General features: G+C 39.3%; 1 protein-coding gene across 1 annotated transcript in view; it reads right to left on the bottom strand.

Annotated features, from left to right (window-relative positions):
• FES (FES proto-oncogene, tyrosine kinase) overlaps positions 1-14,521 on the bottom strand; it is a 171,933-nt gene that overhangs the window by 128,603 nt on the left and 28,809 nt on the right. The window contains exons 5-7 of the mRNA XM_009864898.1: positions 9,104-9,287; positions 6,628-6,765; positions 5,680-5,799 (exon numbers count right to left, since the gene is read on the bottom strand). Of these exons, the coding sequence (XP_009863200.1) occupies positions 5,680-5,799; positions 6,628-6,765; positions 9,104-9,287 (442 nt within the window). The remainder of the gene's footprint in view (positions 1-5,679; positions 5,800-6,627; positions 6,766-9,103; positions 9,288-14,521) is intronic.

The following is a 14,521-nucleotide window of genomic DNA, read 5'->3' as shown; positions in this document are numbered from 1 at the left end:
TACCCATTGCCCCTTGTCCTGTCATTGGACGTCACTGAAAAGGGCCTGGCTCCATCCTCCTGACACTCACCCTTTACATATTTATAAACACTTATGAGGTCACCCCTCAGCCTCCTCTTCTCCAAGCTGAAGAGACCCAGCTCCTTCAGCCTTTCCTCATAAGGGAGATGTTCCACTCCCTGAATCATCTCTGTGGCTCTGCGCTGGACTCTCTCAAGCAGTTCCCTGTCCTTCTTGACCTGAGGGGCCCAGAACTGGACACAATATTCCAGATGTGGCCTCACTAGGGCAGAGTAGAGGGGCAGGAGGACATAGCCTACTAGCTACTCCCCTTCTAATACACCCCAGGATGCCATTGGCCTTCTTGGCCACGAGGGCACATTGCTGGCTCATGGTCATCCTGCTGTCCACCAGAACCCCCAGGTCCCTTTCTCCTACGCTGCTCTCCAGCAGGTCGGTCCCCAACCTATACTGGCACATGGGGTTATTCTTTCTCAAGTGCAAAACTCTACACTTGCCCTCGTTAAACTTCGTAAGATTTCTCGCCACCCAGCCCTCTAGCCTGTCTGAGTCTCTTTGAATGGCAGCACAGCCTTCTGGTGTGTCAACCATTCCTCTCAGCTTTGTGTCATCAGCAAACTTGCTGACAGTGCTCTCTAATCCCTCATCCAAGTCGTTGACAAATATATTGAACAGCACTGGCCCCAGTACTGACCCCTGAGGGACTCCACTAGACACAGGCCTCCAGCTAGACTCTGTCCAATTGACCACAACTCTCTGACTTCTTCCCTGCAACTAGTTCACTACCCACCTCACTACCCAATCATCCAGACCACACTTCCTCAGTTTAGCTATGAGGATGCTGTGGAAGATGGAGTCAAATGCTTTACTGAAATCTAGATAAAACACATCCACTGCACTGCCATCATGTATCCACCTAGTTATGCCCTCATAAAAGGCTGTCAGGGGGGTCAAACATGGCTTCGGCTTGGCAAAACCATGCTGAGTGCTCCTAATGACCCTCTTATCCTTGATATGACCACAGACAACACTGAGGATAGGTTGTTCCGTCACCTTTCCAGGTATGGAGATGAAGCTGACAAGTCTATATTTACCCAGGTGCTCCTTCTTGCCCTTTTTGAAGACTGGAGTGACATTTGCTTTCCTCCAGTCCTCAGGCACCTCTCCTGTTGTATTTGAAGCCCTTTCTACTGTCCTTGACTTCCCTTGCAATATTTAATTCCAAGGAGACCTTAGCTTTCCTAGTTGCCTCCCTACATCCTCTGACCACAGTCTTATATTCCACCCAAGTGGTCAGCCCCTCCTTCCATGATCTATAGACTCTCTTCTTCCTCTTGAGTTTGCCCAGAAGTTCCCTGATTAATCTCATGTTTAGTGCTTCAACCATCATCCCCAACCTGTTCTCTCAGGCCACTCATTGCCAGCCTGTATTTATGTTTGGGATTGCCCTGACTCAGGTGTGGGACCTTGCACTTGACCTTGCTGAACTTCGTGAAGTTGGCATAGGCCCATCTCTCCAGCCTGCCAAGATTCCCCTCAAGGGCATCCCTCCGGCATGTTGACAGCACCACACAGCTCAGTGTTCTCAGCAAACTTGTTGAGGGTGCACTCGATCCTACTGTCCATATCACTGACAAAGACATTAAACACCACCAGTCCCAGTACCGATCCCTGAGGGAATCCACTCATCACAGGTCTCCATTTGGACAAAGAGCCATTGATCACAACTCTTTGAGAGTAATCACCTAGCAAACTCCTTATCCATCGAGTGGTCCATCCATCAAATCTGTGTCCTTCCACTTCAGAGACCAGGATGTAATGTGGAACACTGTCAAAACTTTGCACGAGTTCAGGAAGATGATGTCAGTTGGTCTTCCCTTATCCATCAGTGTTGTAACCCTATCACAAAAAGCCATCAGATTTGTCAGGCAGCATGTGCCCTTGCTGAAGCCACGCTGATTACCACCAACCACCTCCTTGGTTTCAATGTGCCCTAGCAGAGTCTTCAGGAGGATCTGCTCCATTATCTGGCTGGGCACTGAGGTGAGACTGACTGGCCTGTAGTTCCCTGGGTCTTCTTTATACAACAGAGCAGAGAGGAAACAGTCTAGGAGGTTCTTAGAGTGTGTGGAAGATAACTTTCTGACACAGCTGGTAAGTGAGCCTACCGGAAGAGATGCCTCACTAGACCTGCAGTTTACAAACAGAGAAGGACTGGTGTGTGACGTGGTGGTTGAAGGCTGTCTTGGGCTTAGCAACCGTGAAATGACAGAGTTTTTGATTCTTGGTGAAGTAAGGAGGCGGTCCGCAAAACTACCACCACAGATTCCCAGAAGGTAGACTTTGGCCTGTTCAGAACACTGATCGAGAGATTTCCTTGGGAGACAGTTCTGAAGGGCAAAGGGGTCTAGGAAGGCTGGATGCTCTTCAAGAATGAAGTCTTAAAGGTGAAGGAGCAGGCTGTTCTACGTGCTGTAAGACGAGCTCGTGGGGAAGATTACCAGCCAGGCTGAACAGAGAGATTTTGCTGGGATTCTGGAAAAAAAGGAGAGTTTACCACCTTTGGAAGTAGAGTACAGTGATCTGGTTACCTCATGCAGAAGGAACATTAGAAAGGCAAAAGCAAATGCAGGGGGGAACATTGCCACCAAGGATGAGGAATAAACTGAGATACTTAATGCCTTCTTTGCCTCAGTCTTTAATATTCAGACCAGTTATTCTCAGGATATTCAGCCCCTGGAGCTGGAAGACAAGGACAGAGAGCAGAGTAAACATCCCATAATCCAAGAGGAAGCAGTTAATGATCTGCTGTGCCACCTGGACATTCACAACTCCACCGGGCCAGAAAGGATTCACCCAAGAGTGCCAAGGGAGCTGGTGGAGGAGCCTACCAAGCCACCCTTCATCACTTATCAGCAGTCCTGGTTAACAGAGAAGGTCCCAAATAACTGGAGGCTTGCCAATGTGACGTCAGTCTACAAGAAGGGCTAGAAAGAGGATCTGGGGAACTACTGGACTGTCAGCCTGACCTCAGTACTGGGGAAGATTATGGAATAGTTCATCTCGAGCACACTTACACAGCATGTGCAGGACAGCCAGAGGATCAGGCCCAATCAACACAGATTCAACAAAACCCATCTCCTTCTATCATAAAGTGACTCGCTTGGTGGATGAAGGAAAGGCTGTGGGTATTGTTTACCTGGACTCCAGTAAATCCTTCGATACTGTTCCCAGAAGCCTTCTCACAAAAAAAATGGCTGCCCAAGGTGTACACTCTGGTGGATCAAGCACTGGTTGTGTTGTAATCAAATTTAAGTTTCAAGGAGCTAATGAATAACTAATTATCATTTTAATCAATTATCATTTTAATTAAAATAGTTAATTGACTTATATTAGCATAAGGAATATAAAACCTTAAAATCTTACTTATGCTAAGTAGTAGTGTATAGGCCTTGACTAGAAGTAGAGCTGTTATAAGTGGTGAAACGGATAGGTAGTGTTTTATGTTTGTTTCCCCTTTCTCCCTGGAGATGTTTTGTGCCTGCTTTCCTCCCTACCTCCCTACTTTCCTGGAATGTTCTACCTACCTCCCTACCTTTCTATCTTGTGTTTTGTGGTAGTAACATAGAAACATCACATAGAAACACCCTAGAAACAAGCAATACTATTGCACCTTAATTTGTATATTAGGTGTTGTAATCAATAGAATAACCAATGATTTTATCGATATAAGAATATTAATAAGGGCTAAACCAATCATTGTAAAGGTCAAAATTAATAGCGGACAGTGTATGCATGTTTATGTTAAAATATTATAATTTTGTAAAAGGGTGTATAAATAGATTGAATTTTTGTTGATGTTTTCAAAGCATTGGATGATTTCCAAGCTTCCCAGCGCTGCAATAAAGAAGTGCCTGCTTATCTACACGTAGGTAAGTTCTGTCGTTTTTGCGACCTTCCCTTTGAAAATCGCAACAGTTGAATGGCCAAGCTCAGAGAGCGGTGGTGAACTGAGTTAAATCCAGATCGTGGCCAGTCACAAGTGATGCTTCCCAGGGCTCAGTTTTGGGGCCAGTCCTGTTTAACATCTTTACCAGTGATCTAGTTGAGGGGATTGAGTGCATCCTAAGTAAGTTTGCAGATGACACCAAACTGAGGGGGAGTGTTGGTGTGCTCAAGGGTAAGAAGGCTCTGCAGAAGGATGCAGACAGGCTGGATTGATGGGCCGAAGTCAACAGTATGAGTTTCAACAAGGCCAAGTGCCAGGTTCCACACTTGGGTCAAAACCTCAGGCAATGCCAGAGTGTTGGGAAGAGTGGCTGGAAAGCTGCCCGGCAGAAAAGGACCCAGGGATGGCGGTGGACAGTCAGCTGAACAGAAAGGGCCCGAGGGATGGCGGTGGACAGTCAGCTGAATACAAGCCAGCAGTGTGCTGAGGTGGCCAAGAAGGTCAATGGCATCCTGGCCTGTATCAAAAAGAGTATGGCCAGCAGCAGAAGAGAAATCGTTGTGCCTGTATACTTGGCAGTGGTGAGTCCACACTTCAAATCCTGTGTTCGCTTTTGGGCATCGCAGTATGAGAAAGACAATGAGGTGCTGGAGTATGCCCAGAGAAGGGCAACAAAGCTGGTGAAGCATCTGGAGAACAAGTCTTATGAGAAGCAGCTGAGGAAACTGGGGTTGTTTAGTCTGGAGAAAAGGAGACTGAGGAGAGACCTCATTGCTTTCTAGGACTACACAAAAGGAGGTTGTAGCGAGGTGGGTGTTGGTGTCTTCTCCCATGTCACAAGTGACAGGATGAGAGGAAATGGCCTCAAGTTGTATCAGTGAAGGTTTAGATTGGATATTAGGAAAAAAAATCTTTATTGCAAGAACACAGGAACAGGCTGCCCAGGGAAGTGGTAGAGTCATCATCCCTGCAGGTGTTCAAAATCATGACGATGTGGCAATTCAGGGCATAATTTAGTGATCATGGTGGTGCTGGGTTCACAGTTGGACTTGATGATCTTAGAGATCTTTTCCAACTGTAATGATTCAACAATTTAAGCTAGACAACATATTACTACAACACATAAGAGAGGTAGTTTTGTCACTGAATAGCTAAAAAGCTTCACAAAATGCAATCCAATGCTTCATAAAATGTAATAGCTAATGTCAGCGTATTTTAAAGGCTATAATAACAAGTATATCCTTTGAAAAACAAAAGCAAATACTTAAAAACAACTAAAATAAATATAACCACAAAAAATTTCTTTGTGGCAATTTAAATCATTTGCTGCATTACTGTACTCAATGGTTTCACCAATAGACTTCAGTATTTTTCCTAGACCGCCAAATGTGGAAATACTTTTTGGGAGATGAATCACTATGTTCCCAAGGAGGATTCATGACTGATTTAAAGAATAGTACAAATGAACTGGAAAGGAGTGGAATATATCATTAAAAGCAGCAGCAACTTTTTTGGGTGACTAGGAAGGAATATTCTGTGCAAAGTAAAAATAAAATAAACATGCGAAAGAGTCTACAGCATGAAAATATGATTTTTTTTTAAACTGGAACTTACAAATTAAGACAAGGCTATGTGACGATTTGAGTGAGCCTAGATAAAACATATAGCAGCATTTTGAAAGGATAAAAGGTTTATAAAGAAAGACTTACGTGACTTGTAAACTTTCTGCTGTTAGATTATTCCACATGATCTCATTAGCTTGAAGGTTTTCATTTTCTTCTAGTAAAGATGTATCAAACTCTATTTCTTGTTCAATAACTTCTGATGATCTATTTCAGTAAACAAATATTGAATTTTCAAAACTAACATTTACCTTTGAGTAGGTCATAAAGTAAATCATTATGTTTTGAATTATTTTAATAACTAGCCTATAGATACAATTACATACTAAATAAAAGGTAGCAACCACATATATATTCTTGTTCCTTTGAATAAGACAGTCTCACACGACAATTATCAATTTGCACATAATAACAACAAAGGTAATGCAAGAAGACTTAAGACTATTTCTGCATATATTAATACAGAGAAACAGTTCAATAAATGGCAAATACAGGTTATTTTAGAGTAAAAACCTTTCCTGCATTATCTGCTCTTCAATCTCAGGCACTGCTCAACCTACAATAACTGCAGAGCACGCAGAGGTATCTAGAGTTCACTCTAAACTAGAATCTGGAACACAGGATAAACAAAGCAGAGAAACCTAGTTTACTGAAGAATGCAAATTGTATCCAATTGTGAACAATAAATTTGTTCACACTGAATCTGGACTGTCATGTACACTCTCAGTACCAAAGTTAAAGATCTTCATGTGTAATTACGGTTAGCGGAATTTTTTTTTTTTCCTAGACCCAGTGAAATAGATCAATGGTTAAGGAAACAGTCAGGCTGAAAATCTGACTTCCAGACAGCTTTCCATACATGCAAATAGAACAATACAGAACGATTTTCAGACTAGGAGAAAGCTTTACAAGTAACAATATAAAAGGAACCAAACAGAAGTAAATTCAACTCTGATCACTTAAGTTTTTTGGCAGTTTAATGCAGGGTTTTCTCCAGAGAAACATGAACATACACACCAAGATGAAAATGTATACCTGTGAGTATCTATGAAGTCATTATACTCAGAGGTAGGGTCTATCTGTTCAACCGAGGTCTGGATCTCTTTATGGACATTCACGATCTCTTCTGTTACAAGACTGGTGATCTGGCTATACTCATCCAAGATTCCTTTTCTAGAGAGGAAAAAAAATTCTAGTGTATAACATGGTACTGGAAGCATAGATGGCATTGAAGATGCTTCAAACTTTCCATTTGCTGTTTCTACAAACTCTTGTTGCAACTGGCTAAAAAGAGAAAAAATAAGACAATATATTACTCAAAGAAATAACATATTAACTGTGGCCTTTTCTTTACAGATTGGTTAGGAGAGAGAAGTCCCTAAGACGATGCTCTTTGTATTGATTTCAGTGCATCTGCAAATAGGGTAGCTAAAATAAAAACTGTAGAGATTACAAGGAAAAGGAAGCTACAGAGCTCATTAATGACACTGTTCTTCACAAAGGACTTACGCTAGTTATAATCTAGTCTGAAGCTTCTCATGTTCTGACTGACAAATATTTTCTGGCTTAAGGCAAAACGAGTCACAAAATAAAACAATAAAGAAAAACAGTTTTAAAGGAAATGCACACTATCTTCTTTCATATGTTTGTTTTATGATCTGTCACTCAGAGAAAAATAAGCATAAATCACAAGTTAGCTGATATTTTTAAGACAAAACAAAAATCAATCAAGAAGTTCCAGTAAGAAAACACAAGCCATCCAGCCTTGTCTCTACCTGCTTCCAAGAAAAAAAGGTGAAAAAAAGGGAATAGGGAACCATAAAAAAAATAGGTGATACTGTGCCATGCATCCTCAGAATACCCTTCATATTTTCTACTAGTTTTCCTTAAATGAAAGCTCAGAATCCCTTCCTTTTTCATTTTTATATTTGACAAACTCACTAGCTTGCCAATCTCTGAAGTTTGGTGAGGTTTCTTAAAATACTGATGAATCTGTCCAGCCCAGAGGAACAAGTAAAGAAAAAAGTATCAAGAGATTTTTCTTGGGTAAGATCTCAAGTTACATTTACTCTGTAAAATAATGTAATTGGAACTTTTCAATACTTTCTATGAGGAGAAAACAGAAAAGAGAAGGCATTAAATCTTGCCCAGCCTGTGAACATCACGCGTGAAAAGGTTCTAGAAAATACTTCAGAGAACGTGATGAAAAGATAGGCAAATGCTAACTACAGCATGGTCATATCAAAGAGAAAGGGAATATGTCAATTACAAAAAAAGAAAATATCTAGCAATGTTCATCTATACTTCTTCAAGTTTACCAGCTAACTTAGCTGAAAAATCAGGATTATTAAGGAAGTATGTTTCAGCGAGATGGCCACATCAAGCTCTAAACCTGAAATCAGCACCTCATTTTGTACAGCAAAGATTCTAGAAACGAGTAGTTTTCCAATACACTCAGGTCCCACAAAAAACATCTATGCAAGTGACATAAATATTTTTTTACAGGTTTTTACTGCAGACATAGCAAAGGTGAGTGGGTTCAGTAGATTCTTGTTCCATCATAAAATTCTTCAGTGAATAGTCATATCTCACCATTCTGAAAAATCACCTTGATTACAGCACACAAATTTGACTATAACCTTCTGTTGTGATTTTATATGCAAAATTAAGATTAAAAAGACTGTACAGGGACTACTACAAAAGCTTTTTTCATTTACCTGCACCAGAATCAAAGAAATTAATATGATACATAGTGTGTGTGGTTAATGATGTCTGTACGTGTAAACATGCAAATCACGAAATCTCCAACTCTTCCTCATTTCCTGTGTGCTGAAGTCAGGATGAACACAGACTTCAGAGAATGTAAGAAAATGAGTTAAGGAAGAGTGCCTCACACCTCAGTAAACAATGCCTACAAAAAAATGTAACTGCCCTTTCTTTTAGCTTAAGTAATTTAAATAACATCCCAGAAAAAGGACCTACTAAACAGGCTCCCTAACCAACTTCCATTCCTCAGGAAAGACAGAGAGGCAGCATGGTGGTTACAAACCAGAAAAGAGGGCTTAAAGTCTTCACTGTCCATTCTCCGAGATCATCAGCTTTCATATCTTCTGTAATGATGTTAAAAACCGATCTTCCAAGACAAAGGTAACTGTATATTAAAGACTGGATTCCTTACAGTGAGATCAGGTTCATATGATTCTGTTACTTCACATATATGCTCAACCATGCGTTTGCCTGGCCCTCTTTTACAATGACTTTCAATACGTTTGGCCAGTTTAAACCAAATTTGTTCCTGGCGGAATTTTTTTTAAAAAAAAAAGACCAGAGAAGCAACAAACTTGCTGTAGTATACCAGCTGAAAGACAACACATGAGATGAAAACAATTTTTTGTTATCTCTTGAAATACAATTAATTAATCACAGTTCAGTATTTTTAAATAATCCTATAAATTAATTAGAATACTACGCAAATAAAGCTAAGTTAAAAATATATAAGACTACATCTTACAGAGCTTTAATCATTTCTTCTTGCATCTTCTGTAGCGAATCAAGTAACAGAGGCAGCGTAGTATCATAGTACTGGTGCTGATGCAACTGTGCTCCTTTCAGTGCCAACACATACTGATTATGCAACATATGAAGCTTCATAGTGGCTTTATCACACCGATCTTTGGCTTTCTCAGTTTCCTTTCCTAAGAGAAAACAAAAACGGAAAAATGTATGTGGTGATTTAAAAGTATACAAAGTTGTAAATTTATGGTAACTTTGCACTCTTTCAACAGTAGTCTTTTCAAGGTGTCTCTGTGAAGAAAGTAAAATCAGACTGTTTTCAGGTCATTAGACAGATCAAATGTCTTCATTTTCTAATTAAAAGACTGACCAAGAAAAAACTGCTTAATTTTCTTTGAGCAGAAACATGAGAATTCTTTGTCTAAAAATATACAAAAATCATTATCCACAGAGGTATAAAAATAAAATAGCTATGAACAATAAAGAACAAAACTCATACACATGGCTATCACAAATTTAATCTATTTGCCTCAGAGCAAATACACATTTGTCAATGAAGAAACAGATGTCCTACTTGGTCCAATCCACGATTCATTAAAAATCTCTCACTTACAATGAGCAAAAATTTTAACGCTACATATCAGCCCAATAAAGCAATGGTACAGTCTACATACAAGTAGATGACTCCTGTCCAAAATGGGCAGCTTCTCTACTACAACTTAATATTTCCTTATCACTGTTTGAATCCTGATGAGGAGGTTAGTTCTACAATCTCAGCTCTACATTACTGAAGACTAGAAGTCCTCAAGTTCATGCTGACAAGACCAGTTCAGTGCTGAACCAGAGAGCTACAAGGTATATTAATAGGTCATCTATTCTTTGCCACAGTAATTGCACTATGTGGCAGATGTTTTTATGATTTTTCTACAATCTCCAATGACAGATAACTCTGCAACTTCCTAGCACCATTCAGCTCTAGAGCTATCCTAGCTGAAAGCATTTTACCTCCTCCCTGCACCTTCACTTATCACTGTAAATGTTTATTGCTTTAATTTAAACCTTTACTTACTTCATACATGTCATGGGTATGAAAAATAGATTCTACCTTCCTCCACAATTCTTCTTTTATCTATTAGATTACATGTTCTCCTCTTCTGCCCAATCTTCTAAACTTCATACTAACAGACTTATAGGTCTTCTTTTATAAATCCTGTTCTTTTTGCAGTTGACTGGTTCACAGTCTTACATGAGTCCAACTTCAGTCAAGGCTCAAAGCCAAAGAATAACTACATCCTAGATAGTTCTAGCTCATAAAAAGACTAAAAAATAAATTAGAAAAAAATAGTCTTTTTTTTTAATACCATACAAACGTGCCACTGTGTGGTGGTTTGGCCCTGGCCAGAGGCCAGGCACTCACCAAAGCCGCTCTATCACTCCCCTTTTAGATGGACAGGGGAGAGGAAAGATGTAAAAAAAAAAGAGGCCCGTGGGTTAAGATAAAAAAGCAGTTTAATAAAGCAAGAGCAAATACCGCGCGCGGAAGCAAAGCAAAACAAAGATTATTCTCTACTTCCCATCAGCAGGCGATGTCCGGCCGCTTTTGTAGGAAGCAGGGCTCCAGGACGCGTAGTGGTTGCTCGGGAGGACAAGCACAAACAGCGAATGCCCCCCCACTTCCCTCTTCCTTCTCCCTTTTATATCTGAGCTGACGTCATATGGTATGGAATACCCCTTTGGTCTGTTTGGGTCAGCTGGCCCGGCTGTATCCCCTCCCAAGATGTTACCCACCCCCAGTCTACTGTTGGGGGAACGTTGGAAAAAAAAGCAAAACCACAGCCTTGGTGCTGTGTGAGCACTGCTCAGCAGTAGCCAAAACACTGGGGTGCTATCAACACCCTTCTAGCTACCACTCCAAGGAGAAAAACAAAAACAACCAGCACTGAGAGAGCTGCTATAGGAAGATTGACTCCACCTCAGCCTGACCCAATACACACTGCTAACTACTTTTGCTTTGGCATCTGATCCTGTCAATTAGTACTACTGTTTGAGTTTTATCTCCCAGTTTATCAAATTATTTTTAACTCAACAACTGCCCTAGAGTGCACTTTCAATCCCTTCAAGGCATAGTGATACCTGGGAATTTAACAGACAAACTCTGAAGCAAATGAAACTCTGGAAGACTACCCAAATCCTGCAATGTCCCACAGGATGCATTATTTTGACAGGACTTCATTAACAACCATTGTCCAAGCAGCTTTACGCAAAGTTTTGCATCTTTACCAGAATATTTTCAACCTGATCATATGTTGCCCTTGTGATTAAAGGATATGATGCCTTACCCAGACACATAAGCTCTTATTCACATCCTTCATATCTTCTTGATACTTACTAATTGTCTCACTACTTTTTGAGGAATTAAAGGCATTTTAAATGAAATGTGTCTGCAATTATCAAGTGCAGAGTCACAATTACCTGCGCAAATAAAGATACTAACTAACTCAATCTCATTCAGACTACTACAGTCTTCTAATCTGAAAAACATTTAAGTAATAAAAAATACTGTATTTTAACATTTCTATCACCTATCACAAAGTAGTTGAAAAAAACAGAAAAAGGAAGCCAAGCAGCAGAACGGAAGCTTGAGAACAGGCCTTGAAAAGCTGCAGTTGTGTCATATGAGGAATACATAAAGAAGTAGCTGGTAGGAAAAAAAAATATTTTTTTTGTATCCGTGTTCAGACTTTCAGAGATTTCCAAGCAAAAATGTCTCTACGAAAGTTAGAGCTGGACAACATGAGAGAGGGGACACACAGTTAACAAACTCTTTCAGTATAACAACTGGAAAGCATTATACAGAAATGGTGTGTACTTTGTTACAGCAAAGGACATTCTTCTTCAGCTAACATATAGCTAATAAATGCAATCTTTCAACTAAAGTTATCATAAGCACAAAAAGTTTATGTGGTTTAAGAACGGATGGACATGTGTCTATAAAAAGAATTCTAAGAAGTTACTAGAAGAGACAGTGCTTTGACTTAGGAACTCTCTAGGCAACGAACTGCCATGAAGTTAAGAGACCTGGCTGTTTGTCCTCTCATACGGCTCTCTACCTTACCACTGTCAGCTAGATTTTAAACATAAAGCAACAAAACTTACTTTAAAAGGATATTATGTCTGTCATTTAATTGAAGATGACTTAATTTATATATGGAAGGAATAGATTTCCCACACTATAGTTTAGTTAAATGAACAAAGTTACTCTGCACAACAAAGACAAAACACATCTCCACAGAGTTGTCACCTGAGAAGTATTTTTTCATTTAGTTATGAATGAAACAATTCACTTTTAAAATTTCTGTAAAATTGTTGTGGAGAGACAGCAATCTCAACTCTCTCTAAAATTTTTGCCTCTGGTAAACAATCAAAACCTCATCCCAGACATAAAAACACTGCACTACTTATTTCTCAATTAAATACAGATTATGTGGAGGAAAAAAAATATCCAACGCATCACTCTCAGAATATGCTTTAAGGGCTATATTACTTCTCTATATATTATTCCTCAGCAGAATACCTTAAAACAAATTGAAGTATCATACAGTCTCAGTTGCTACATACAGTAGGCTAGGTCAAACTGGTTGTCTGCAGACCACTGTAAGGTTTTTCTGGAGAATGAGAGGCATTTAAACTTGATGAAATAATGGAAGTTGACCAAAGAGGGTTTGGAGGGGAAAAGGTCAAGTAGTAGTTACAGTATAGGGAGGGACTGGACGAAAGAGGAGAGAGAACAAGGCAGATGGAAGTCAAGGTGGAAGCACTAGGTTTTGATTGCCCTGGCCCATTCCCTTGGGAGATGTACAGGCCAGGGAAACAGGGTGACAGAGTGGTAGCAGTTGGAGAAATGTTGGTTTATTTCTTGGGTTTATTGTATGTTTGTCCACTCACACTCAAGAATGCTCTAGATTACATAATACAAAAAAATCTCCGCACATCATAGTTTAAGAGCTGAAAACCTAAAACTTGTCCATGCATGTCTTTAAAATACACACCCTATCAGCTTTCAGTTTATGAAAAATCAGCATATGTCAAATTACACTGTGTACCATCAATACACGCTTCTGACCTATGAACCACAACAAAGAGCCTTCAGTAGTAAAACTAAACTGAAAATTTAAACTAAAAATCATCACAACCACATAACTAGAGATTTTTCAATTCTATCACTCCTTCAGAAAACTCATTAGTGGCTAAACTATCTCATTCTCTCATCCTCTTTGAAGACTAAATTCATTTGCTATACATTGTTCCTGTACATAACCGGAAAATAAGACAAATAAATATATACACTCAATTTTCAAAGGCAGCCTTTGGATCTATAATTAATACATGAAACATCGCTACAGTATTATTTCCATATTGTAATTCATTTTTTAAAGAAGCAAAATACAGTGAGGCAGAGTACACAGTTGTTCTACATGCCAATTAACACAGAGGAAAATATCCAATTTTCTTTATCTGTATAATGAATTTCATAAATAGATCTAATTATAATTCTACAGCATCAGTTGTTGACCAAATTGTTTAATGTTTACAGAAACTGACTGTGTACACAATACTCATGTCATAAACACTATTAAGAAGCTTGCAAAATTCAATTATGAAAGTTTGACATTTGGAAAGAAAAGCCTAGCAGTCATTTTAAAACATTCTAGAGAGTGAAGTATTTCAATTTCTAATAAAAATTCTTAAGAGTATAACAGAACCATTCAGAAAAAAATGGTTTGGGGTATTTTCTATCTAAAAGGCAGATTTGCTATTCCAAAGTTCTTGTAAGTATTAGTCTCCTGTAGGCTAATATTCACCAGAAACTGTATAGGACAACCAAGACCAACTGAGAAATATTTCAGCTCATAATGTCCACTTCATCTTTTTTAAAGAAGCAACAATATACAGTGCAAATGCCTCAAAGAAACTGACCTTCATAAAATATATATTGCAAATACAGTAAATCTTCATACATATTTTGGATTAAAAAGAAATAATTATAGTAAAGAGCTCAGGCTTCTACCTCCTTACAACTTTTTCCAGTTGGTCAAAAATTCCAAGTCAAGGCTCACGTTTACTACATTTAGTTATCACTGATTCAATCAGCAAAATTCTGATTCTGTGAAATACAGTGTGAAGCACCCACTTATTTGCAGAGGACAAGGATTCACATCCTGAAGGTTACCCGTAGCGTGACATTTACGATTCAAGCTGAGACTTGGTAAAAGGTTAGCTGTTCAGATTTCAGATCCAGTCTCATGATAGCGTTGGTCAAACTAATGGCTGAGGCTTACATCTACTGTTACTGTTTCTGCAACAGAGAATTCCCATTAAGCTGCTTTAGCTACAGTCCTTCAGCTATATCTTATAG

This window comes from Apaloderma vittatum, unplaced genomic scaffold, assembly GCF_000703405.1.
Source record: "Apaloderma vittatum isolate BGI_N311 unplaced genomic scaffold, ASM70340v1 scaffold3562, whole genome shotgun sequence".
Lineage (NCBI taxonomy): Eukaryota > Metazoa > Chordata > Aves > Trogoniformes > Trogonidae > Apaloderma > Apaloderma vittatum.
The sequence above is the reverse complement of the archived record's forward strand: the minus strand, read 5'-3'. Positions and strand labels throughout refer to the sequence as shown.